This window comes from Numida meleagris, chromosome 14, assembly GCF_002078875.1.
Source record: "Numida meleagris isolate 19003 breed g44 Domestic line chromosome 14, NumMel1.0, whole genome shotgun sequence".
In the NCBI taxonomy this organism is placed as follows: domain Eukaryota; kingdom Metazoa; phylum Chordata; class Aves; order Galliformes; family Numididae; genus Numida; species Numida meleagris.
The window spans coordinates 8,291,891-8,315,054 of NC_034422.1; the positions used below are offsets into that span (position 1 = coordinate 8,291,891).

General features: G+C 53.9%; 4 protein-coding genes and 2 long non-coding RNA genes across 17 annotated transcripts in view; 1 reads left to right on the forward strand and 5 right to left on the reverse strand.

Annotated features, from left to right (window-relative positions):
• LOC110406372 (vacuolar protein sorting-associated protein 29-like) lies at positions 273–2,814 on the reverse strand. Its single transcript, XM_021412795.1, has 4 exons — positions 2,613–2,814; positions 2,066–2,254; positions 1,286–1,521; positions 273–714 (listed from the first exon to the last, which is right to left on the reverse strand). The coding sequence occupies exons 1-4, from the start codon at positions 2,802–2,804 to the stop codon at positions 597–599; spliced, it is 735 nt and encodes a 244-aa protein (XP_021268470.1). The 5' UTR covers positions 2,805–2,814; the 3' UTR covers positions 273–596.
• Positions 3,143–3,989, reverse strand: VPREB3 (V-set pre-B cell surrogate light chain 3). Its single transcript, XM_021412803.1, has 2 exons — positions 3,846–3,989; positions 3,143–3,655 (listed from the first exon to the last, which is right to left on the reverse strand). The coding sequence occupies exons 1-2, from the start codon at positions 3,892–3,894 to the stop codon at positions 3,327–3,329; spliced, it is 378 nt and encodes a 125-aa protein (XP_021268478.1). The 5' UTR covers positions 3,895–3,989; the 3' UTR covers positions 3,143–3,326.
• Positions 5,507–13,842, reverse strand: LOC110406370. Of its 3 annotated transcripts, XM_021412791.1 has the most exons (6): positions 9,383–13,842; positions 8,220–8,564; positions 7,682–8,041; positions 6,592–6,666; positions 5,938–6,077; positions 5,507–5,726 (listed from the first exon to the last, which is right to left on the reverse strand). In XM_021412791.1, the coding sequence occupies exons 1-6, from the start codon at positions 9,441–9,443 to the stop codon at positions 5,673–5,675; spliced, it is 1,035 nt and encodes a 344-aa protein (XP_021268466.1). In that variant the 5' UTR covers positions 9,444–13,842; the 3' UTR covers positions 5,507–5,672. The 3 variants fall into 3 exon arrangements, 2 of the variants coding, with proteins under 2 accessions (XP_021268466.1, XP_021268464.1); XM_021412789.1 differs by lacking the exon at positions 9,383–13,842 and having other exon boundaries at positions 8,220–9,371; XR_002443447.1 differs by lacking the exons at positions 5,507–5,726; positions 9,383–13,842 and having other exon boundaries at positions 5,986–6,077; positions 6,298–8,041; positions 8,220–9,372.
• Positions 13,974–14,920, reverse strand: CHCHD10 (coiled-coil-helix-coiled-coil-helix domain containing 10). The gene is made up of 4 exons (XM_021412802.1): positions 14,850–14,920; positions 14,593–14,782; positions 14,341–14,497; positions 13,974–14,220 (listed from the first exon to the last, which is right to left on the reverse strand). Exons 1-4 carry the CDS (start codon positions 14,903–14,905, stop codon positions 14,201–14,203), a joined length of 423 nt encoding a protein of 140 aa, XP_021268477.1. The 5' UTR covers positions 14,906–14,920; the 3' UTR covers positions 13,974–14,200.
• LOC110406381 lies at positions 14,111–18,098 on the forward strand. The gene is made up of 3 exons (XR_002443459.1): positions 14,111–14,241; positions 15,360–15,471; positions 17,380–18,098. It is a non-coding gene; the product is annotated as an uncharacterized LOC110406381 (long non-coding RNA).
• Positions 15,094–23,164, reverse strand: part of LOC110406378 — a 28,200-nt gene continuing 20,129 nt past the window's right edge. For 7 of the 10 annotated variants that reach the window (XR_002443448.1, XR_002443452.1, XR_002443451.1 and 4 more), the window contains one exon: positions 15,468–15,880. This is a non-coding gene — a long non-coding RNA (uncharacterized LOC110406378). Of the gene's footprint in view, positions 15,256–15,323; positions 15,881–18,162; positions 18,338–23,164 lie in introns of those variants that run through there. The other 3 variants (XR_002443455.1, XR_002443456.1, XR_002443457.1) reach the window with 3 other exon arrangements.

Genomic DNA, 23,164 nt, shown 5'->3' on the forward strand with positions numbered 1-23,164 from the left:
CCCGGCCAGCCCCCGGACTCTTCAGCCGGCCTAGCCTCATCCCACAGCATGCACCAGCCTCCCACAGCTCCTCAGCACAGGCACACTGGCCAGGAAGGGAGGCTGCAGGCAGCAGGTCAGGGGCAGCAGTCAGTGCTGGTAAGAGTCCATTGGGCATCTCTGATAAATCCAGGAAGGTTTCAGTGGTACAAACTGGGAAGCAAAGAGCAGCTCTCTTCGAGCCCCAAGACTGAATTCCTGCCCTCTTCTCAATTAAGAAACAATTAACAGGATCCAGAAACATGAAAATATTATTTTATTCTATGCTCACTTTACACAGAAGGTTCAATCCTAAAGTACCAATAGCTGTAACACCACGAAGCAGGAACAACAGCACCTCCTTCTTAGATACAAGATTTATATATATATGTCAATTTCTGTTAAACAGTTTCTTCTCCTCTAAGCCCTAGTTGTGAACTTTATAAGCTCACAGTTACGCCTTGCAGCTGATTACAACCCAACACACCGCCGCAGCAGCACCCCCATGTGGCCTGTTTCAGCTTCAACTAGAGAAGGAATGAGGTGGTAAGAAGTTAGCAAGCAGACTCAAACATGTATCAGTATTTCTTGAATTCAATTCTTTCTACTTTCACATCATCCTCAATTAGCTGGTATACATAAGTCACAACTGTGGAAGCCTGGATATCCATCAGTACAAATGAAGGAGTGACGTTCCTGGAAAGAAAACATATTTTGTCAATCACCCTGATTAGCTTACACCTCTTACCAAGATGTCTTATGGGAATGTACTACAAAACACTTAATTGCAAAGGGCTGCAGTTATCTTGAAGCACCACAGCTCAGAGGCGCTGACTGTAGCAACTCAGAGCTGCTGTTGGCCAGAGCAGCCCTTGGGGCTGAATGTTCCAGCTCCTGCAAGGCTCAGATGTTGGCAGTGCCCTGAGGGCCTCCTCCCCAACAAGAGGTCAGCACACAGCTTCTGGAAGACACCTCAAGGCAACGAAACTCCAAGAAGCAAAAGCATCACACCATTATGTGGGCTCAGGAAGAAGCACCAGGCACATCAGTGATAGGCTGTCCGGGCCAGCTCACGGGCTAACCAAAGCCTTATGAACAGAGGGAGCCAGGCTGCATTCTCCAGGAAGGGGAGAGATGGCCTGCATGGCACTGCATCTCACCAGTGCTCTGCAACACGTGGGCTGGACTCTTAAGGGCAGACTCACATATCTGAGGCAATGTTTATAAGCTAAGCTGCATTGGGCAGTTCAAGGCTCATTTCACTCACGTTTCTAAAGCAGTGTAGGCTCCTGTAGCTGATCCCGGGTTGATGTAGAACTTATTTTCATGCTCAAAGGCTTCAAATTTGTGTGTGTGTCCTGAGATAAGAATATCTACATCCAGCTGCCTCTGCAGCAATGACAAGCTTGCCACATCACCCCAGGGAATAACTTGATGGCCATGAATCAATCCAATTCTGAACTGCCCAACAGTTACTACCTTCTGTTCGGGGTAATTCAGACTCTGAGGAGAAATACACAGGTTAGAAGTCAGATGAAGAACCCTCACCAACACAACAAAGGTTCACAACACAAGCCTGTCCTTCACTATCCAAGCACACACTGTCTTTGGACATGTACAGTGACTCAGATGCTTGCACCACACCCCAAGAAGAGCAACTGCAGAGCAAAGAACTAGGATCTTGAGCCTGACTGGAACTGACTGGAGAGCAGGAGCTTCAAGGCTATTCAACAGTAAACAGGCACCCTGCTCCTGCAGGGATCTGAGGGACTGCAGCGGCCTCACAGCAATCATGAGTGGACTCATGAAGAACTTGAAAAGTTGAGTGCATGTATTACCACTACACACCAAGTCTTCCCTTACCGTAAGTGCACTGAGAAAAGCCTACAAAGTCATTTCGTTTCTTAAGTCTTATTCATTCCTACTTCTTAGCCCTGCACCTTAGTGCTCAGGAATTGCAAACAGTGAAGGAATTCCCAGGTTTCAGTGGGACAACTACAGCTTGCAAGGTGGAGGACTGAGGAATTAACAGCAGCAAGAACATTACCTCAGAGTCCCCCTTAACAACATGAATGTCCCCAGCCAAAGTCCTGAGGTAGTCATAGCTCTCCTTGGTGCAGAGGTTTCCTGTGCACAAAATATGCTGAATCTTCCCTGGAACCAGCAGGCTCTTGAACTTTGCTGGTAGACCACTGCATCGGTGTGGGATGTGGAGGTCCCCAAGTACTAACACCAGCTTCACACACAGCAGGACAAAAGAGAGAGTTTTAACCACATCACTCAATGGTACGAAGCCAGTCAGCAGCTCCAGCGTATTTGCTATTTCCAGCAACCATTACAGACGCAGCAAGGATTTCTTCCAGGATTAGCTTCCAGGGAACAGCCCTCAACATGCACAAGGTGCCCACAAAACAGCCCCAGACTACTCCTACCAGGACACACACATGGGTTCTCACCACCCCTGCTGAGGGAATTCACCACCCAGTGACACCAAAGGACAGCAAGCACCACACCAAGCACCACTGAACGTCCAGGCTTGGAGCTACCGCTCCAGCCCAGCAGGGTGAGGAAGCGGCTCCAAGGCCACCGCTCACCATCCTGCTCCGCCACAGAGCTCCAGCCACACCGTCACCTCGACGCGCACTGCAGTAACCAGGAAGTAGCACGCCTCTTTTTCCCCTCCCCGAAGCCAATGGCAGCTCCCGATTTGCCCCACGTGATGCCTCATACCGCTCTGGCCCCGCCCCTAAAGCCAATCCCCGCGCGTGCCCGGCTGTGCTGCGCATGCGGAGTGCGGCTGTTACCGTCGTGGTGGGAGCGAAGTGTTGCGGCGTTGCTGTCTTCAGGCTGTGTTATCTGTGAGAATTTTGTGGAAAACGCAGTACCCTCCTGTGTGACAACGTTCGTACAAAGTGCCCAGCGATGTCCGTATGATTACACGCCTCCTTGTCCCCTCAGAAGCCGGGGGGAACCGTGAGGGGAGCATAGGGGTCTGTGAGGGGGAGAGGGGCGCGACAAAATGGCGGCGAGGGGGGCGCGAGGGGCGACAAAATGGCGGCGGGGGGCGCGAGGGGCGACAAAATGGCGGCGCGGGTCCCGGGCTGCCCAGAGACTAAGCCAGCAGTGTGCCGAGAGCAAATCTTTATTACATTTGTTGTACTTACTACATTTATTACCGTTATTAAACCACGCCAGAGCCTCAGCCTGCTGGGAGGCCTTATTCCTTTTTTCCACAGTTGCCATTCTCTCTGCTGAGAGCATCGCATCGTGGTTGTGTGGGGTGAGCCAGATGGGTTTGCTCCTTGCTTCTACAGCCAGTTGGTGGTGAGGGGCAACGAGCAGAAATAGCGACCGTTGTCTTCCTCCTGGGCAGCTGTGATGATGAGGATGCAGGCGTTGCGGGCAAAGTCTTTGGTAGCAGAGAAGCGGTCAGGAATCCTGGCAGGCTTGTGCTTGTCGTGCTCTGAGTTGTAGTAGAGCAGGTACCTTAGGGCCTGCCCTGGGCGCTGCTGGTACCAGGTGATGCCAAAGTCAGTGATGTTGTACTGGGGGCTGAGGACACAGGACAGCCGGGCGGTCTCCCCAGGCAGCACCTGCACGGCAGCCGGCTGGGTCAGCACTGGCTGGGCCCTGCAGACTGTGCACACCAGGGATGTGGTTACTGGTCTGGAACTGTGTCCCAACACCCCCAGCCCTGAAACATCCCCATGCCCCCATGTTGCTCCACGCTGGGAACAAACTGCCCTTCTTGGCTGACTGTCCCCCTGTGCAGAGCTCAGTCCTGCCAGCCATTCCCAGTGTCAGTGCAGCTGTGCTGCTGCCCTTACCTGACCGTGCTGTCCCCACCAGCAGCAGGAGCATGAAGCCCAGGACCATGGTAGGAGCCAGGAGCAGAGGAAGGGAGGTTGTTTAGAGACCGTCTGCAGTGCTGCACAAGTCTGGGATGCTGTGTGTGCTACTGGTGCTGGTGAGGTATATGTAAATGACACGAGGGGCTGGGGGACTGCAGCTCGCTGCTTTGCTCCATTTCCTGCAACCGGGCTTCAGCAACAGGGCTCTAATCAGTGGGGCGAGAGTCCAGCATCTCCACCTTCACTTTCAGGCACATCTTTGCACGTGCAGCCCGCCCCAGCAACACGGTACAGCGTGGGGACACCACTGAAACTAAATCAGCCTACCCAAGGGACGTGGTGTGGGGGACTCTGGCTGCAGCACAATTGGTGCCCAGTGCAGGACTGCAGACTAGTAAAGCAAAAAGCTGCCAGAGTCAGCAGGCATAAAGGCCCACCTGTCTGTAACACTGCCACAGTGTAAGCAGCCTCTGCGAGCTCTGCCCAGCTCCCAAGGTGTCTCCAAGCCCAAGAGATGATCGCAAGTTCCCAACGTGACTGGCCCTGGGTGTGCTCTGGCTGTGAGGGAAAACGGAGCCATGAGATCCAGGATGGGTTCCTGTCTTGTTAGGCCACCCTGGCACTGCATCACTGGTTCCAGATATGGACAGGTATGGCACGACAAGCCAGACACTATGGTGACACGCTGCAGTGCTCTCAAGAAGGGCTCACGTGCCCAACGGCTTATCTATTTTTTGCACCTTCTCTATCAGTTGGTCTCACAGAAGCATTTACTTCCCTCTATGTGACCTTGACCAATTTTCTGTGACCCAGTCTCCCTGGGGAGTAGTGAGAGCAAAACAAAGAGTGAAAAGTGATGGCCGAGGCTCCTCAGAGCCACTGTAACATGACCACCTCAAAGCACAGTGTGTCTGCAGCAGAGGAGGCAGCGGGGTACTCCAAAGTGGAGTTGAGGCAGGGTTTTTCTCATCCCACAAGGAACAGAAATACCCAACTGGTTATGAAACACCCTGCTGAGAGCAGCAGCCTCATCAGCATGGGCACAGAGTGCTGTGGTGCTCTGCCACAGCCAGCACAAATCAGAAAATTGTGAGGTGGCAGAGGAAACCCAAATACCACCTTACACAAAACCAGCACAACCGTCTTGATGTGATTTCATCAACCACAAAGTGATTTGGTCACAAAACCAAGGTCACAACAATACAGGCTTGTTTTGGAAAGCCTCCACCTCTTCTGACTTGTGCCATGCATCAGCTGAGCCCAGAGGCGCTGACTGATGCAGCACTACAGCTGCCCAAACACTCCTGGTCTGGCAAGGACAGTGAGAATCGGTGCTTTGTTCTCTGCTCCACAGTTTTGCACTTTCTTGAGGGAACAGCAGTGAGAGCAGAGACAACAGCACCTCTCTCCTTCCCTGGGCAAGAAAAGCTGCCATGTAGGTGTTGCTCCACCTCAAAAAGCAGCCGAGCATTTCCTCCATGAGAGGAGGATGTGGCTGTGTCTGGCAGGTGATAACAGCCCCAGAGGATGATGCAAAGATTTGTTTGAGCTGGGCTAGATGCTCAGCAGCCAAAAGCCAGCTCCACCAGGAGCCAAAACAGCCATGTACAGCAGAAACTGAACGCGCATTCACAGGGTTTGTTCTCAAGAGGATTTAATTGAACACAAGAAACAACCGCTGAAGGAGAGAAGAGTTTGCTAGAGACCTTTGCATGATACACAATGGAGAGGAATTATCGATGGTGCCATGAACACAGCATGCACAGCACAGCTCCCTGTGTCCTGCTGGGCCCTTCTAAGCTGTCATCTTTGTCCCAGGTTTCCTGCGGCAGGGTTCCTTCCTGGGAAAGTGAGGAACTGTGAACAAACAGAACAGCATCGGTTACCCCATGGCAGCGCAGGAGCCCCACATTTGCTGCTCTCCCGCATGCGAGGCAGGAGCATGGCCACAGCTTCCTCCCCAAGGCTCCTGGCCACCAGCTCCTGTACCACTGCAGCGGGGAATCAGCAATGGCCAGGCTTTGCCTGGCTGCCTCCAGGGCTCTGTGATGCCTGGGGCCACACTCACACTGTACTCTGTGCTGCCAGTGCTGATGTAGATGGCTTCACTGCTCGTGGTTTCCCTGCCTGTGGTCTCAGAAGGCACGCAGCGGGGATCCAATGTATCCAGCAAGGTGTCCCGTCTCCTCAGCTGGACGTGACACCTGTCTGAAACAGAGCAGAGAGGATACGCAGCTTTGCAGGAGCAGCTCGTGCTGACATAGCACAAATGAGGTATACTGCAGGCTCAGCTCACACATCCAGATTGCGAAGGTTTTTTCCTGACAGTTTTTTTCCCCACTATAATGGCCCGCTTTACTCCTTACAGTCCAAAGGCATTTCCTTTGCCTGAATCTTGCACCATGCTAACTGCCAAAAGACATTTTACCAGGGCTTGGAGAAGCCTTCAGCCTCCTGCTGCACTCCTCCAGGTGACAGCACGGGAGAGCAGTGACCTGATGTAGTGCCAGCCACATGAGTCACAGCTGTTCCTAGTGCCCCACACCTGGCTGAGACCACAAGGGATGCAGTGAGGTGTCAGCAGAGGGCTATGCAAAGCAGGTGAGGGATTGGACCAGGCCATGCTGCTGAAGAGCCAGCGTTCTCACAGAGATGCAGCAGGCCGCTGCTGCTGTAAGGTGTTGTCTGGGTGAAGATCTGTTTCTTGCCCAGTATTACTTACACAGAAGGTACAAGCATGGAGCAAGCACAATGAACACAGCACTCCCCAAAACCACTAGCAGGACAGACGAAGAGCCTAGAAAGGAAAACACAGGCTTGTACTCATACTGTTCATATTGTAAGATCTACTGGGATGTGCAAACCTGCAAGTGGGTTTGTGGTTTCAGTGAAAACGCAGCAGGCTCTGATCTCTGCAGCCCAGGAACGTGTGTAAAATATTGAAGAAAACCTGTGAAAAAAGGCTGAAAGCAGGGAGGAGGCAGACTGTGCCCATCCCGTCACACAGGGTGCTTCCCCCAGCATGAGGATGAAGAAACAAGAGCACAAGGAGCCAGCACAACTTTTAAGAATTTCTTCTGAAATATGAATCACTTTTTTTTGGCTCCAAATCAACAAGGATGTGGCATGTCCTACAGCTCAAGACAGGGTCATGTTTTATCCTCGCATCATGTATTTCCCGTGTATTTCCCAGGTGAGTCACGGTGAGCCCAAATTACTTGTGTAATTTTAACTAACCATGTTAATGGGCCAGGTTGGGTTTTGTTACTGAGTTACACTGGATGAAAGATGCTTTGCACGCTAAACTGCATGCATTAAAAATCTGTGTTGTCATTAGGTACAGATGAAATTGGTTTCTGAAAGGGTCACATCACCAGCAATCAACAACTTGTACAGATAACCATCTGCAGCAACAGGCACATAACCTCACAGATGAACTTCTGTGGTTTTGTAGACACTTCAAGTATATCTGTGCATCTTGCATTGATGTTCTGTGACTTTGCAAAGCCTTGCTATTGCACCCTAGCAGCAGCTTGCACTTTGGGCAGCCAGGCCCCTCAGCCAGCGCAGGTACAAGTGTGCTGTGTGCTGCAGATGCAGCTCCCGCTGTTGCCTACCTGCACTCCCCAAATCCTCAGGGTGGTGGCAAGGTGAATGAGAAGCACCCTGCACACTAAGACGTGTCCTAGATGAGAAGTCTCACACCCATCCTGTCACGTAAGCCCATAGATTGGATGGAGCGACTGAAACATTAAGGCCAACAGGGACAGAAGGATTTTCGCTTTCCCCACAGCGTCCCTGGAAACGCTCACCTTTCACAGTGAGGTTGGTTCCCCTCCCTCTCTGCCCACCAGAAAGCTCTCCCAGGCCTCTCTGACACTGGTACCAGCCACTGTCCTTCTCTTCCAACCCAGTAATGGTGAGATGGCTCCAGTGATTTTCCAGATCTAATGAGCTCTGGAAACGACTTCCAATGCTGCCGTTCTCGTCCTGGAAACTGGACCTGAGGTGCCATGCTATGAGTCGGGGCGGGCTCTGGTCTCGCTTGTGCAGCCAGAAGAGGTCTGTGAAGTTGCCAGTCAGGTTAGAGGGGAAATCACAGTCCAAGGTGACTTCACTGCCCTGAGGTGCAGAGTAGCTGAGGTCCCCAGGGGCTGCCCAGGGCTGCTGACCTGCAAAGAAAAGAGGGTCATGGGGTGGCCGGGTCCCTTGTCCACTGAACTCAATCCAACAATGCTAACGCTTCCCAGACGCTTTGTGAAACCACTCAAAGACCGGAGAGGACCACAGATCCTCAGGGACACAAAAGTGCAGTGCTGAAAGGAAAGAAAGAAGGAGAGCCAGACTCACCTCTAACGAGCAGGTGAATCACCTTTTCAGTTGGATTGCTGTTCCCTATCTTCACATAGCAAAGGTAAGGGCCAGTGTCATTCATAAGCGCTGCTGAGATGTTGAGAAAGCTCACGCTCCTTCCGAAATCCAGAACGCTGCTGAAGTGACCGTCGCTGTAACACACACGGGACTGATTGGACTGTGTCATCCTGAACTGCAGGACCCTTCTCAATTCATTCCTATGGCTCCAGAGGATCTCATAGAAGGGATTGCTAGTGCTGTTGTACTTGTGGAAAGGACACTCCATCGACACGGGCTCCCCTACAGTCACAAGAACCACTTGACTCTTGAGAGTCTCTGAACCTAAAACAGAAAGTAAGAGCTGGAAATCTGTCCTGAGCTCCGGTTCCTGCTCCTGGGCAGGGAACAGACACTCTCTCCATTCCACACCATAGTGAAATTCAGGTACTGGGCAAGTGCCCCTTGGTGAGGGCCTGACAGCTGCCCCACCAGCTTCATCTCTTTGGAGGTTCACAGGGCACATAGATACCACAACCGAAATTCCTGGCCCTGAACCTCTCTCTAGCTCCAGACAGAGCCACAGGAAGCCTGGGAATCATCCACATGCTCAGCGATCCCTAAAACTGCAGGACTCCTCCCCAGTTACTGTGGCCTGTGCATTCCCACTCAAACAACAGGAAACACTGCTGAGCACAGCTTCCTACCCAGCGCTACGTGCGCTGCCCAGACAGTAATGGCTCTGCAGAAGGTAAGGTTTCAAGAGATGAATAAGCAGCGGGGAAGCAGTAGGGAACGTTTCACCTCAGGGACTGTCACAGCCTTGCAGTCTTATTTTTGTTTCTGGCTATCAGCATACTAGATCTTGTCCAACAAACGGATGCTCTCAAGCTCCTGCACATTAAGTGCCACTGAGTATTTCTGTCCGTCTCTCCGTTCAGCGTCCAGAAACTTTTTCAAAATACATCAGGAGCCATTTTCTCTTTTTTGTCTTAATTTCAGGAGGCTCTGAAGTGGCCTGGCAGAATGGGATCACGAGCAGTGCAAGGGAGTAATGGCTTAAAAGCACCACCCACCCCCAAAAAACCCAGACTGGGACAAGGGCTGAAAGGGGACAGTCCCAGTGCTTCCCACCAGGGAGAGAGAACAGAGTAGGCACTTACCCCAGGACAGGAGCAGCAGGGTAAGGAAGGCGAGCAGCACATGGGAGTGGGTGAGCGCCATGCCCTCCCGGCAGCAGAGACAGGAGGCAGCCCCTTGTTTTTCACCTCGCGCAGAGGTACCGCCCGCACAGTGCGCGCGCAGAATGGTGTGAAACAGCTCTGCCGAGAACTGTCAGCACGAGCAGGCCTTGTCCTGCAGCATGGCTTTGTCCCACCAGGGTCCCGTCACCGCTTGAGACCACATCCAGGGGACAAAGAGGCCGCAGGCACCACCATGCTGGACTCTGCCCAATGGCACGGGGTCACTCCAGGCCCCTCAGCTGCCCGAGGTGAGCCCTGGTCTGTTCCCTGCCGCATTCAGAAGTGGGAAAGAAGCCTGCGAGCAGGAGGCCACAGCCCCTGGGGTCAGAGAGCAAAGCTCCTTCGTAATGCTTCACCATCTGCTTCAGCTTCCCACCTAGCTGCCTCCAGCACAAGGCTGAGGCCACAGGACAGGGTGCAGGGGCAGGGGTGCCAATGCTGGGGCAAGGGGGTGATTTCCTTTTGACAGGAAGCTTTTTTATCACAGGAACACGCTCTCTGTGCTTGCGCTGCTTGCTCCAGGGGCTCTCCTGACACACGCTGCACTCTAAATCGCCTCCCTGAGAGCAGAAATACCAAACGCTGGCACAGGAACTGTCCTGGTGCATTGGGACGTGGCCCAGGGAACCCAAACAACCCTCCTGCCACAGTCACACACAGTCTGACATTTGTGGGTGCTCATGAGACCTGTGCTGTACCACCTGAAAGGGAAAGATGAGTCCTCCATAGCCTGGTATAGCAGCTGCTGCGACCTGCAGCACAGCGAGGTATCACTTAAAAGGGATTGAGACCTCAGAGATATTTGGTCCGGAAACCAAGGTCACAGGAGAACAAGCTGGTTTTAGGCCAGTCCAGCAGTGAGAGCTGCAGCACCTCCAGCCCCAGCTCTGAGGCTTCTGCTAATCAGCCTTGTGCTCTGCTCTGTGGTTTCACAGCTCCTTCGTGGGAAAAACGAGATAAACAGAGCGATGAGCACAGCTCTGCCCACACGCACCCTGCTGCACCCTACACAGCTGTCAGGACCTTCCTCTGTGCGAGGAGGGGAGATGTGGAGAAAGGCAATTTGTCCACGGCACTGTGAGCAGCAGGTACACAGCGCAGCGCTGCAGATCGCTCCCTGTACCAGCATCAGTACTGGCTCCCACCACTCAGGTGCTCAGCCGAGCCGTGGGGCAGGATTTCACCTGCACATCTTGGCATCTCCACGGGAAAAGGGGATGATGCTACAGTGCCCCATGAACACTGCTGGAGAAACATCTAACGGCAACATCTGGAAGCTCCGTGGAAGATGCAGCTGCTGCACAAGCAGCGCAGACTGCTCCATGCTTTCTGTTTGGCTTATTCTCTCCTGCTAGATGTGCTTATTGAACAAAGTGAGTTCTCTCTGGTTTTATCCCAAATTTAACGTTTTAGGGACTAAGGCATAGCTATCCCTGCGAGGTCTGGGCAAAATAAGGACCACAACTGCTGCTGCATCGAACTGCATTCTCTGCCGTGCCCCTGGGGCTTCCTCTCTTCACAGTCTGGCACCTCACAGCCCAGAGGGGGCTGCAGGGCAAACAAAGGGGCAGAATCATCCATGCTGGGAAAAGACTGAGATTCAGAGCAGCTGAGATCACAGCGGCCAGGCAGCCCTCCCAGAAGGCTGTTAGCAAAGCCCCACACTGCTCCTCCTCTCCCAGAACCCGGCTGCAGGAGGCTCAGCAATCTGCAGGGACCATTCCCCATTGCTGGGAAATTTGCAATTGAAACCGGGACAGCCTCAGCCGGAAACACCACTCCCCCTCAGTGCCCAGGAGCCAGCGTGGCATTTGCTGGCATTTTGTCACCCCCACTACCTGCAGGACAGCACCCAGCACACGCAGCCCACGTGTCCCTGGGAACGCTTTGTTCATCATGGTGAGGCACGTGGGGAAAACACTGGCTTTGATTGAGTGCATCTTCAGGGGTGGGTTACTGAGCAGCAGCCAAGATCGTGGGTGGTACAATCCCCCCAGGTTGTCCTCACTGCGCGTTTCCAGCCTTGCAGCTCTGGGGAGCTTGCCAGAGGGGACTTTGCTAGTCTGCATGGAGCCAGAAAAGTCACTGGGCAATGACAGCTGCCAGCAGAGCACCTCTGCTCCTGGGTTTATGGGAGGGCTCCCCTTGCTGTAATCCTGGCCCTCAGCTTCAGAACGCAAGCACTGAAGGAGGGAACTAGCAGACTGTCCTGGCCTTCCCACACTTGGCAGGCAGCCGCTGCCTGACCTGCAGCACTCACTGCTGAAGCTGCCAGATGCACGCGGCCCTCAGCCTTTGCTCCCTCTGCTATTTGTGCTGGATGCCCAGCGCTGACTGCTGACGTTGGTCAGCCCTGGCAGTTTCTCTGTTGTGACACTGGGTGAGAGTTCACGGCCAAAACATCCAGAATGACTCAGCTGAGATTCAACTCCTTCCCCTTGTGACCTGGACAAGTTCTTGGAAGGGGAACAGCAAGACAAGGCTCATGAGTTTTTCCTACTCTGATTTGAGGAAACTAAGTTAAAGGACACAGGTGTTTCACAAAGCAGAATAATTTTCCCCAAATCAGAATGCTCATCCCAGCTCCTAAACTGAAGCATTTCCAGCACCACACACCAGCAGGCATGGCCCGTAATGCTGCAGCTCAGAGTGCTGCTGAAAGGCCACGCAGGGACCCCAGCTCTGCTGGCTGTGACTGGGCAGCTCCCAGCTCCCTGCCATGCCAGTGGGGCCGCTGGATCCAGAGTGATGACACAAATCTCACTCTGCTTACAGCCAACTGCCAGGAGACGCTGAACCTGTAGTGCCACATCCTGATCCTACCTGCTCACCTGAGAAGTGTCAGTGCGGGACAGAAGGTACCGAGCAGTGTGTGAGCAGTGACCACCCCAGGGACAGACACTCTCCCTTAAAGAAGCAGCAAAGGGTAACAGGTTGCATGGGAGCTGGAGATCATCCCAAAACACAGGCAAAGCACATCTCCTCCCCTCTAGACCTGAGTACATTCTCCCTATAGCATCAGTTTGCTAAGGAAAATACCTCTGGCCTTTCTTGACCACATCTCTCTCCACAGACTGCATTGATCTTGTGGATGAGGCAGGGGCGCTGATGAACCTGAGCAAAGCAGAAAAGCCCACATCTGGATTTGCCAGTAAATATCTACATGAAAGGCAGCACAGCTCGGCCACTGCACCTGCAGGGGTCTGCTTCAGAGGCAGGCAGCACTGCACAGCATTTCAGGTAACTGTCCCACACACCAGGGAAACCCCATCACCACCTGGAAACGATGCAGCTTTCAAGAAGGGCTCTCACTGCACAGACGCAAGCCCACATGAAAACTGTCTGAGGTGGCAGGGAGGAGGAAGGAACTTCTCATAAGAGACCTGTCCCACTTACAAGTCTTGATGTGTTTTTGGTAGAGAGCTTAACTCACTTTTCCTATTCTTCTGTCAGAAAGAGAAAGCGAAAGCACTGCAGCTACTTGCTACAAATCCTTACTGGAGAAGCTGGGGAAACACTACCCTGAGCTAGCAGGCAAGAGCCAGGCACCCATCTCCATGAGAGCTGACAGTGCAGGCACGGCTCCCCTCACACACCACCCATTGGATGGCCCTGCTCCACATCACAGCCCCACGGCTGTTCTGGCTGTATCAGGTGAACTCAGGCAGCAAGGAGGAAAAAACAGCAGCCAGAGCAGCTGTGCAGAACTCCTCATGGTGTTGGCTGTCTCTCAGAAGAGTCCAAGGCACCACTGGATGACAAGAGGGGCAGCTCAGGACACTGCCTACTACCAGGCATCTAGGTTCTGACATTTAAGAGGGCCAGGACCTTCAAACACCAGCCCCCAGCATCCGTTGCCAGCTTTAAGTACCTCTGTCTGGACTCCTCACAAGCCCAGGCAAGGCTCAGAACTTGCTCAGTGTTCAACAGCTGGAAGTCAGCAGTTTGTTAGTTTGATTCTGACATGAAAACTCAATGGGTCAAGTGTTTGAAAGTTACACTTCCGTAACTGTGCCGTAAAGAATGCAGCATGATCTAAGATAAGGACCAGAACCTCCCAAAGACAGCATGCAGGCAGTGGTAATGAGACCTGCTCTGCTGCCACGACTGTAAATAGAAGGCAGCCCTGAACTTACCTCGATGCTAATGACCTTGAGAACATTGCATAACACACTAAGCACCATCAGCCAAACACATCCCAGTCACACCACCAGACAAACAGCCCTTCAGGAAGAGGTTATCAGTGGAAAAGAATGCTCCTGAAGCACTGCAGGACAGCGCCGATAACCCCCCCAGCCTCTACTCTGTGTGCAGCACTGCCAGCCTTACCTCAGCTCAGCTGTCCCACCTACTTCCACCAAGTCATGCAGGTGCAGTTCTTGCTGGGCTACACCTCCTGTTTGCAGGAATTATGCAAACACACGTGCCTTGCCCTGCAAGCAAGTAACAGGGGTAGTACTTGGCTAGCTTAATTTCAGCCTTTTATTAAATAAAGAACATGCACAGGTAATGCTCCAAATAAGCTTCTTTATTTCTCCATGATAAATAGAGCACTATCTGATTTCCGCAGTCTCAACCGTTCTTTTCCTTCCCTACCAATCCAGAAGTGAATGACCCCTAGAGGGCTCCTCTCTCAGCCTGTTCCCTCAGCTCAGCACCTGCCCGTCCTTCCTTCACTCCTTGCAGCCAGCAGGGCTCTACACCAGCTCTTCTCCTTCCTACGAGGGGGCGGATTCTTCACAGGAGAGAAGAAACACCTACAGGGGAGAAAGCACAAGGTGAGCAGCAGCAGTCCACAAAAGCCCTCCCACATAAACAGATCAGCCTAAGACCAAAACATCGTCACTGAAGTCTGCTATCAACAAACGCAGGCTCACCGTTGCTATACTTGCACTGCTTCAGGGCCTCGTTGAAGCCCTCGCACAAGGTCAGGTCCCGCTGGTTGGTAGCGCACTCCAGGAACTGCTTCATCTCGTAGTGGCACGGCCCGTACGGCGACTGCGGCTGCACGGCGAGCTGCTGCTGCCGGGGCTCCTGCGGGCGGGGCGCGGTGAGGGGCGCGGAGCCGCAGCTTCCAGGCCGCTCCCCCGCGCAAGGGCGGCACAAGGTCACCCCGGCCCGGCTCCTACCTGCGCGGCCGCCGCCGGTGCGGGCGGCTCGGAGGAGCCGCTGAAGGCTCCGGTGAGGGCGCTGCCCACCACGTGCCCCACGGCGGAGCCCACCGCCACGCCGGCCGCCGTGCTCGCCATCTGCGCCATCAGCCCGGGCTGCGCCGGCTGCGCCGGCTGCGCCGCCGGCACCGGGGCCGCTGGGGCCGCGCTGCGGAACAGAGCAGAGTCAGAGAGCCGCGGCGGACGCGGGCGGTCCCTCCCGGCTCAGCCCGTACCTGGCGGGGGCCGGCGGCGCCGCGGGCCGCGACACGCTCCTCCTGCCGCGCGCCATCCTCTCGGCGTTCTTCCCGCGCGCCCCCGCGCACGGCCTTAAGAACGGGCCCGTCCCCACGTGACACCTCGCGCATGCTCACTGCCGCCGACGGACGCCACCGCCCCGTGTGGAGCCGGCCTCTTCCGCCCGGCCCGCCAGGGGGCGCTGAGGCTCAAGGGCTCGGGCTCCGCGGCGCCCCCTGGCGGGCGGGGCGGGAGCTGCAGGCGCTGCCGGCGGCCTGGCCTCACCGCGGAGCCGTCCAGCAGCCGTCAGCGCGGGCCCGGCTGTACGCTCGTTCCCCCCGTACAGCACACCCCGCCCCTGCTGCACGGCCACACCGCTCAGCCCCCGACGTGCTTCAGCTGCCCCTGTGGGAAAGGCCCCCTGAGGTGCAGCCAAGCCTTCTGTGGTAACGGGAGGACGCGCAGCAGAGGTGTGATTTCTACTTGTGTGATGGCATCTGCCTCCACAGAGACACTGACCACAGCTCCGCCTGCTCCGTGACCGGGTTCGGCTTCGCAGCAGCAGAGCATGAAGGGGCTTGTTGGGAACGGGCAACGGAGCCGGGCCGTGCTGCGTGAGAGGTGAGAGGAGAGGTGGCAAATGAAGGGCTTGGAAAGGGGAGAGGAGCGGTCTGCAAATGGGGCAGAGAGAAAGGGAGCCAGGGAGGAGCGTGGGGAGGAATGATGTGGTCGCAGCCACTGGCCAGCACCACAATTTTCACAGCAGCCCTCTGGTTACAAACCAGGAGATCAAGGAAACCTCCGAAGGCGTGGACATTGCTGGGAGGTGGGAACACATGGAGACACCCAGAGAGAGCCCTCAGATCACAGACAGACAGGCTGGCAGCTGCCAGCTTTACCTTCAGACCGATTCCCCGGTAATCACACCCTCCCTGGCAGCCCAGGGAGGGCTCCTGTGTCTGCAGGTCCGTGGCGGCTCGCCGTGTCCCAGGCCTGGTTACCTGCTGCATCTCTGGGTGCTCCTTCTGCCCTGTCAGTGAAAGAAATTCCCAAAAGTGACATGGATCCGGAAGCTGTCCAGGGAAAAAATAGCTCAGCTATGTGATGGCTCCAGGGCTGTGTTCATGCAACATACAAAAAGCTGCTCTTTGGGCTGGTTCACTGACTGGCAGGAATTAGAGAGCCCGGCCACTGCGGGGTTGGTAATTAGCTGCCGTGGAAGTGTTTTTGTAGAATCAAGTTTCCAGCATGAGGGGAAGAGGAAAGCTTTGTAACGCAAGCCACCCCCAAGCTGCAGGAGCAAGGCAGACAGGGCTTGCGGGGGGAGGGACGCAGCTCCCACACTTCTGAGCAAATGGATTTTGCCTGAAAATGATTTTTGTCTATTTCTGTAGAGACAGCACCCCAAAATCCTTCCTCCCATAGCGTCAGGAAGCTCTCTTGCCTCGGTAGTGTTGCTGTGCTCCAAGCAGAGCACAGCGTGTCTCATCCCGGTGAGAGCAGCAGCATTTTGCATTCAGCATTTGCCTTTCTCCCACTGATACACAGCAGAGAGGGGCAAACAGGTGTCAAACTGGCAAAGTGTAAGCGAAAAGCCACGCGAGGCAGCACCGCAGCTATCCGTCCCATAGCCCCGTTTCCCAAGGAGGCTCCTTCCTGCAGCCTGCCTGTCCCTCCAGGAGCCCCATGCCTGCTGCTGAAGAGGGAACGGAGGTCCTGGAGGCCTGAGAAAAAAGGGCATGTGCTGGGGGATGAGGGGAATGCAGGGGCGTAGGGAATGCAAGACATCCAGCCATAGGAAATCGAGGCTTGTTGGTTCCACCACGCACACAACGGCTCGCTGAAGGCGCCTGGCCTCCAAGCAGAGGGCATCTCTGTAGGCTGCGTCTCCGGGACCCTTTGATTTGGTTAATTAGACACAAAGTTGTTCTGTGCTGTGGGAGGAAGGTATGCGCCGAGGAGCCCGGCTACCGCCGCTGTGCTAATGAGGTAATTTAGCGTGGCTGTCTGAGACGGCTCCGTGTGCACAGCCCACAGGCAGCCCCACTGCCGGCTCCCTGCTTGCTGCTGCTGCGGCAGCCGGCTGCACCGGCACTGCACCGCGCTGCCCCGCAGTTTGTGTAGCACGGCTCCGGCTGCAGCAGGCTGTCTCCCCGACAGAGGCCAAACTTCCTAATGCCTCTGTTTTTCAGCCCAAACGTGATCTTTGGTTTGGATCAGGTAGCCTTGTTTCTGCTGCTTCTGCTCCGTAGGATTCCTCCTTACATAATAATTCAAGTGTTAGGGCTTGCCTACACTTAAAAGTTCATTTTGGATTAGGAGACCTATAAATCTGAAAGACAGCACTTAATTTCCGAGCGGTTCTGGAACGATTTACCCCAAACCAATTCTTTCTGAGTAACTCAGCACCAGGCTGCGTGTCCCCTCCAGTCAGCAGCAGGATCAGGTAAGACGAGGTTTGTAAAAAAGTGGGTCTGTTTTTCCAACTGCTCTCTTGGTCTAAAAGCAGATCATAATCTGCCCCTGCAGAGCCTGCCTCACTTAAATCCTCACACTGTCACCACTGAAATGTTGCTACAGAGACCTAGGAATTCCCCGAGCATTTGATTTCAAGGGGTTATTTCACAGGTAAGGAATGCAACCCTGTGCCTCCATCACACATCTCCTTCCCCCCCAGCAAGGCACAGCCAGCCGCTCTGTCCTTGCCAGGCTGCGGTTCCACGGGGCGCTGGCTGAGCAGTTCCTTACCCAGGCGCTGTGCACCTCCCATCCCTGCCCCGTGCCGCAGCGAGCAGGTCGCCACCTGGAGATGCCTGCGGAGCCTCCTGCCTGCCCAGCTACAGGTTTGCACTTGGAGTGCCCTAATTACTGCGTGCATGGGCAGATCTGGGCAGTGCCGTGGGTGTACCTGCATTCAAGTGATGTAGGTTAACAGCGAGCTGCGCTGGATGGGTGCTCGGGGATCTGGGCAAACTATTCAAAGAAAGCGTCTGATGAATTAGCCAATGTTTTTGTTTGTGGATGATCCCCCAGAAAAGCAGCAAAACCTCCAGTTCTTAGCAATGTGTTTGTTACTCAAAATTACTCCGTGAATCACTTATGACTGAGCACAGATTGCAGTTTCTTGTGTCCTGTTTGTGTTTTTATCTCTGAGCCCTGGCTGGCCCTAATTTTGCTTGTGCTGAGTGGTTGAGTTCAGTCTTCCAAGTCCATACAGAGCATCACTCTTTTATTCCGTGAAGTTTTTTGCAAACAGAACTTGCAACTGACAAAACAAAACCAAGCAAGCTGCCGCCACTAAAAGCAACTCACAGATTTTTCATGAGCAAATGGGCACGTCTTCTGCAGTGCTGCCTCACGGCTGGTTCCTCCAAGGGACAACGAAGCAGGGATGTCAGAAGGAGGCGGCGCTCGGAGGCAACACCCCCTGCAGCACGGCACATCTCACAGCTGTGCAATGAAGTACTGGTACCCCGGGGTGACTCCACTGCGAGAGTCAGAATCATAGCATCATGAAGGCTGGAAAAGACTCTAAGATCATCCAATCCAACCATCCACCCACCTCCAATATTGCCCACTGGCCATGTCCCAAAGCACTACACCCACCCTCTCCTTAAATGCCTCCAAGGACGGTGACCCCACCACTCCCTGGGCAGCCTGTGCCAGTCCCTGACTGCATTTCTGAGAAGAAATTCTTCTAATATCCAACCTGAACCTCCCCTGGCGCAACTCGCGGCCATCACCTCTTGTCCTATTGCTGTTACCTGGGAGAAGAGCCCGACTCCCACCTCTCCACAACCCTTCAGGGACTTGTAGAGAGCAACTCTACAACCGATGTTTTCTCATCAGAGATGGGAAAGGGAGGAATTAAGAAGTGCAGTGTCTAACTGGAGGAGCAGCAGATGGCTGGATGTGACTACACGGGAAGCAAAGGCAACGCTACAGAGCACAGTTTCATCTTTCAAGTCTTGTGCTCCCAAGATCTACATGCCATTTCTTGGATGTGGTTTGCCCCGAGGGCGATCTCAACAGCTGTGAAGTTTCAACAGACGAACAGCGTAGTTTTCAATAAATTTCACAAAGCAACTAAATGATTTTAACTCATTCATGTATGTCCACTTTTGGTATTAAGGCTCTTCCTAATGCAAATCCATTAATGTCACAAGTGTTTCCCACTTGAACCCCAGGGCCTGGCTGCTGGAGCACACCTGAGCCACTAACAAGATTGCTCTGCTCCCCCTTTTTGGAGAGCCCTTCCCCATCAAAAGAGGCTTCTCTCATTCATGCCCATCGATTCTGAGAGGTGTAAGTCCATTTCTGCATTTACGTGTCCTACTTAACGCCCCTGTGAACTGCTTGTGCAGACAGGTACCAAGCATGGAAGCTGGATTCATTTTTCCCAGGGGCCACTGCACAGACTGCTGAGTAGGAGGAATTCTTACCTTGTAGGGGGAATTCTCCTCATCCCCCGGTGTGGAAAGAAGCATGTACTGAACCCAGTCAAAGGCTGATGTCATTAGTTGTAACTTAGGAAGGGTTTGTGCGTCCCAAAAACCCTGTTAGTCCTAGTCAAGAAATGACCTCTTCCAAAACATCTCCAGCATACACTCAGATTACGAAGACAACAATGTGAGCAATGTGAATTTACTGCTAAGCACAAGGCAAGATGGCAAACCTGAGCCCTGTTTTGTTTCCTTCAATGCAACAGAGAACCCATAAGCAAACAATAAAATAGCCACGGCACGTTTGTTTGGTGTGTAGCTAAATGAGCTGAGCAATAAGGCTGCAGTGTGCTGCCTCTTCTCCGGATGGGATCTGCCAGACTGTTCCATGGAGTCTAAAGCAGCAAGCTCACACACCCTCGCAGGGGATACTACTGCTGTGCAGCCCTGGAGCGATCTCACGCCTGTACAGGGCTCCCTGTTTTACCCGCGCTGTCCCAGCTGATGGGCTTGGGGCTTGGCTCATCCAAATGTCTGCCCAGAGGCCACTTTCCTCTATTCTGCAACCTTGTTGGTCTCACTTCCCTCCTCTGTGCTGCAGACACAGCAAATGTCTCCAGAGAGCTGCTCCCGGCAGTTTTCCCAAGCAGAGAGCTGCTTACGTCTGCTTACGGCTTATGGCTGCTGGGGGCTTATGGCTCAGAGGAGTCTGAGCAAAACAACACACAAGTGAATATGGAAGCAAGGGTGGGGGCTCAGTATCAGGCAGAGGCATCTGTGACCTTTTAGGAGGCTGTTAGCACCAACTCATGAACAGCTACTGCTTTGAACTAGAATATTATGTTAACAGGCTACCTCTCCCAAACCCCCCTGTTCCCAAGCAAGGATATAATGCCTATATGGCAACCTGAAAGACCCTGAGCAATGGTGCAGCCTCTCTGTAAGCAGTTTCACAACCACCTGCGATTCAGGGTCCTTTGTTTCAGCTCTCCAGAATATCTCATGGATTTCAATCACAGCATTGTTCTCCTCTGCCCCACTGACGCTGTCCAGCCCAGCAGCTCCCAACATCTGTTCTCAGCTGGAAATATCTTTCCTTTCCTTTCTATCCTCTGTAGAAGAAGCTGATGGTGTCTCCTCTCCATATGGAAGGCTAATAGCCCCTGCAAATGCACAAGGAACTCTAGTTCTGCACTGGTTTGTGGTTACTTCTGCTGAAATGCTCTTTCAGCTGCAGCATCCACCACAGAGTGCTGAGCTCAAGGCAGAGGACATCCGTGTGCTCCTCCATTGGAACACTGCATGTTTTTTGACTGGCTTTGGCTTACTGCAGGCAAAAGCACAGGCTGAGGTGATGCCTGAGATGCGGAGGGGCAGGAGGGTCTCAGCAGCAGGGAGGCTGTGCAGGAGGGAGGTGATGGGGGAGAGGTACCTGCTGGTTCGGTGCCATTTGCTGAGGAGGGAGTGAGAGGGGGACCAGGAGTTTGGCTGCCCTGAGCAGAAACGTGCGTGAAGAACACCTCAGCCCACACCCTGAATTCCACAGCTCAGTGCCGGGGACATGGGAAGGGAAGGAGGACAGGATGGGACATTTCCAGCAGACCCACAGCGCATTCATAGCAGCCTTGTCCCAGCAGTCCTGGCTGCCTCCCTCCCCCAGTGCCTTCGCATCTCATATTGCATTTTATTAATGCAATCCCCCTTAGGCTAGAGGGAATCGTATCCCAGGAGACATTCCAATCTCAGCTCTGCTTTGGAGGGGATCAGAGAGAGGCAAGGGTGGGGGGTGTTTCACCAGGACGTTTCATTGCAGAAAAACTGGCAGATTGAACACGCTGCAAGACGGCACTAGCAACCTCCTTATCAGACATGGAGCCGCAGGCTGCAGCCAACTGCTCCGTGCTCCTGCTCTGGCTTGCTGCCTCCCGAGGGCAGCTTGTTTCTGCTGTGTCCACACTGTGGGCTCAAAGCCCTACACCTGGGCTGGGAGCTGCTCACAGGGTACAGGGTTTGCCCTTTTGCTCGGGGATGAACACAGCTGTGCACGCAGGCAGATCCGTGCTGCACAGGGGCTCGGTCAGGCCAGCGCCCTTCTCCTGTACAGCGCGTGCCACGACCACCAGCTCCTCACCATGCTTGCCCTCCTCGCTAGCCAGGGCTGACACCTTTCACCAGAAATGGGAGCTGGCTCCCAGACGTCTGGCTCCTGAGGTGAACTGTGTTGTGCACTGAGCCTATGCCAGAAACACCAGCAGATGAAACTCCATCTCAGGCCAAGAGACATGAAGATGGGTGTGTTTCCCTCGCCTGGCTTATCTTGCGGGCAGCGCTTCTCACTGCAGCCCCATGCTGTTTGTGTGCGTTCTGCTCAGCAACAAACACCGTGGCCTGGAGCCCGCTGGTGCCCACAAAACCACGGTGGAGCACAGAGCTGCTCACTGGGGGCAAATCCCAGCACTGGATGCAGTTGCAGTGGGGCTGTGGCAGAAGAGGGGGAGAAAAAGCTGCACAGCCCTGCTGCTGCTCCGGCACCACCTGAGCTGCTGCATGCACTACACAGAGGGAATTAATGGGGAAACATGGGGGCTGCAGCTGTCATAGCTGCTCCCCAATGTACCCCCTCCTGGGCAGAGCCCCTGCTGCAAAGAACATGCTTAGGCAGCACAGAGGCTGCATGCACGGGGCTGCATAAGGACCTGCAAAGCACTCTGGCCAAACGTGCTCCATTTGATAGCTGTGCAGGTGAAGGAGTGTCCCTTGATTTAGTGAGGCTTGTACACACATCAGGTCCCAATCTCACCACATTCTGCTCCAAACTCGAAGTTAAGGTCGGTGAAGTTTGAATGAAGGTCCATCAAAAACAAATAAATGCAGAATAATTAGTAGTGGCCCATTCATAACTTTCAGGCCTAACCAGAACTTTCTAGAAATTCATACCAAGGCTGTTGTATTAGCCTGGTTAAAGTGAAATCTGGGGAAAAAAAATTAAAGCCACTTTATTTTGGAACTTTCAAGAGATATGGTTTGGATCCAGGACAACTTGCACAACTCAAGTCACCTCATTTAAAAATGAAAAAGAGCTTTGAAGACAAGCATCTTGCCAACCAACAGAAATGTTCACATATTACTTTAGGTGTTACTTTACTTTTCTAATTTTGATTCCAAGTCCTCCTGCTGCCCCCTCCCCACGCCCCTGCGTTGGGCTGCCAGCTGAGGAGGAGCACCTGGTAATTCAAGGTCTGTCCAAGCAGGAAATCCTCCCCAGCCCTGGTGTTTCCAGGGGGAGCTCAGCACATGTGCCCCCCAGCCCTGACTGCACCTACCAACACCTGCACAAACACCCACTTCAGCTGCCCTGGGGAAAAATATGATGCTAGGGCCAAAGCAAAAGAGAACCTCTGAAAATGAGAGGGTGAGAACAGAGACTTGCCTGATGGAGATGCTTTCCCATTTATTACCCACAGAGCAGTGGTGATGGAGACAATTCATGAGGCCGTCACCTACCGAGGGAAGCAGAAGGACATGAGAGGAACCAAAAGGGTTTCTCTGTCCTGGGGCGCTGGCTCCAGGGCCCTTCTCCAGCTGTGCATGGAAATGCCCCCGAAGTGCAATGCTCCTGCTGACTTTGCAGGGAGCCTGAGGCCAAGCCCTCAGCCCCACAGAACACAGCTGCGAAAGTCACACCAGGGAGGAGGCAGGAAACAAAAGGACTTCGGACAGACAGGCTTAATCCATTTACATTCAGTTTCTCTCTCACCTCCCCCTTCCCCTTCTCTCAGAAACCTCTTCCCTCACCTGCTCGCAGTCCAAAGTGCCGCAGCAGTGTCTGTCTGCAGTTTCACGCTGAAATGGCCGACTGACTGAGAGTTATG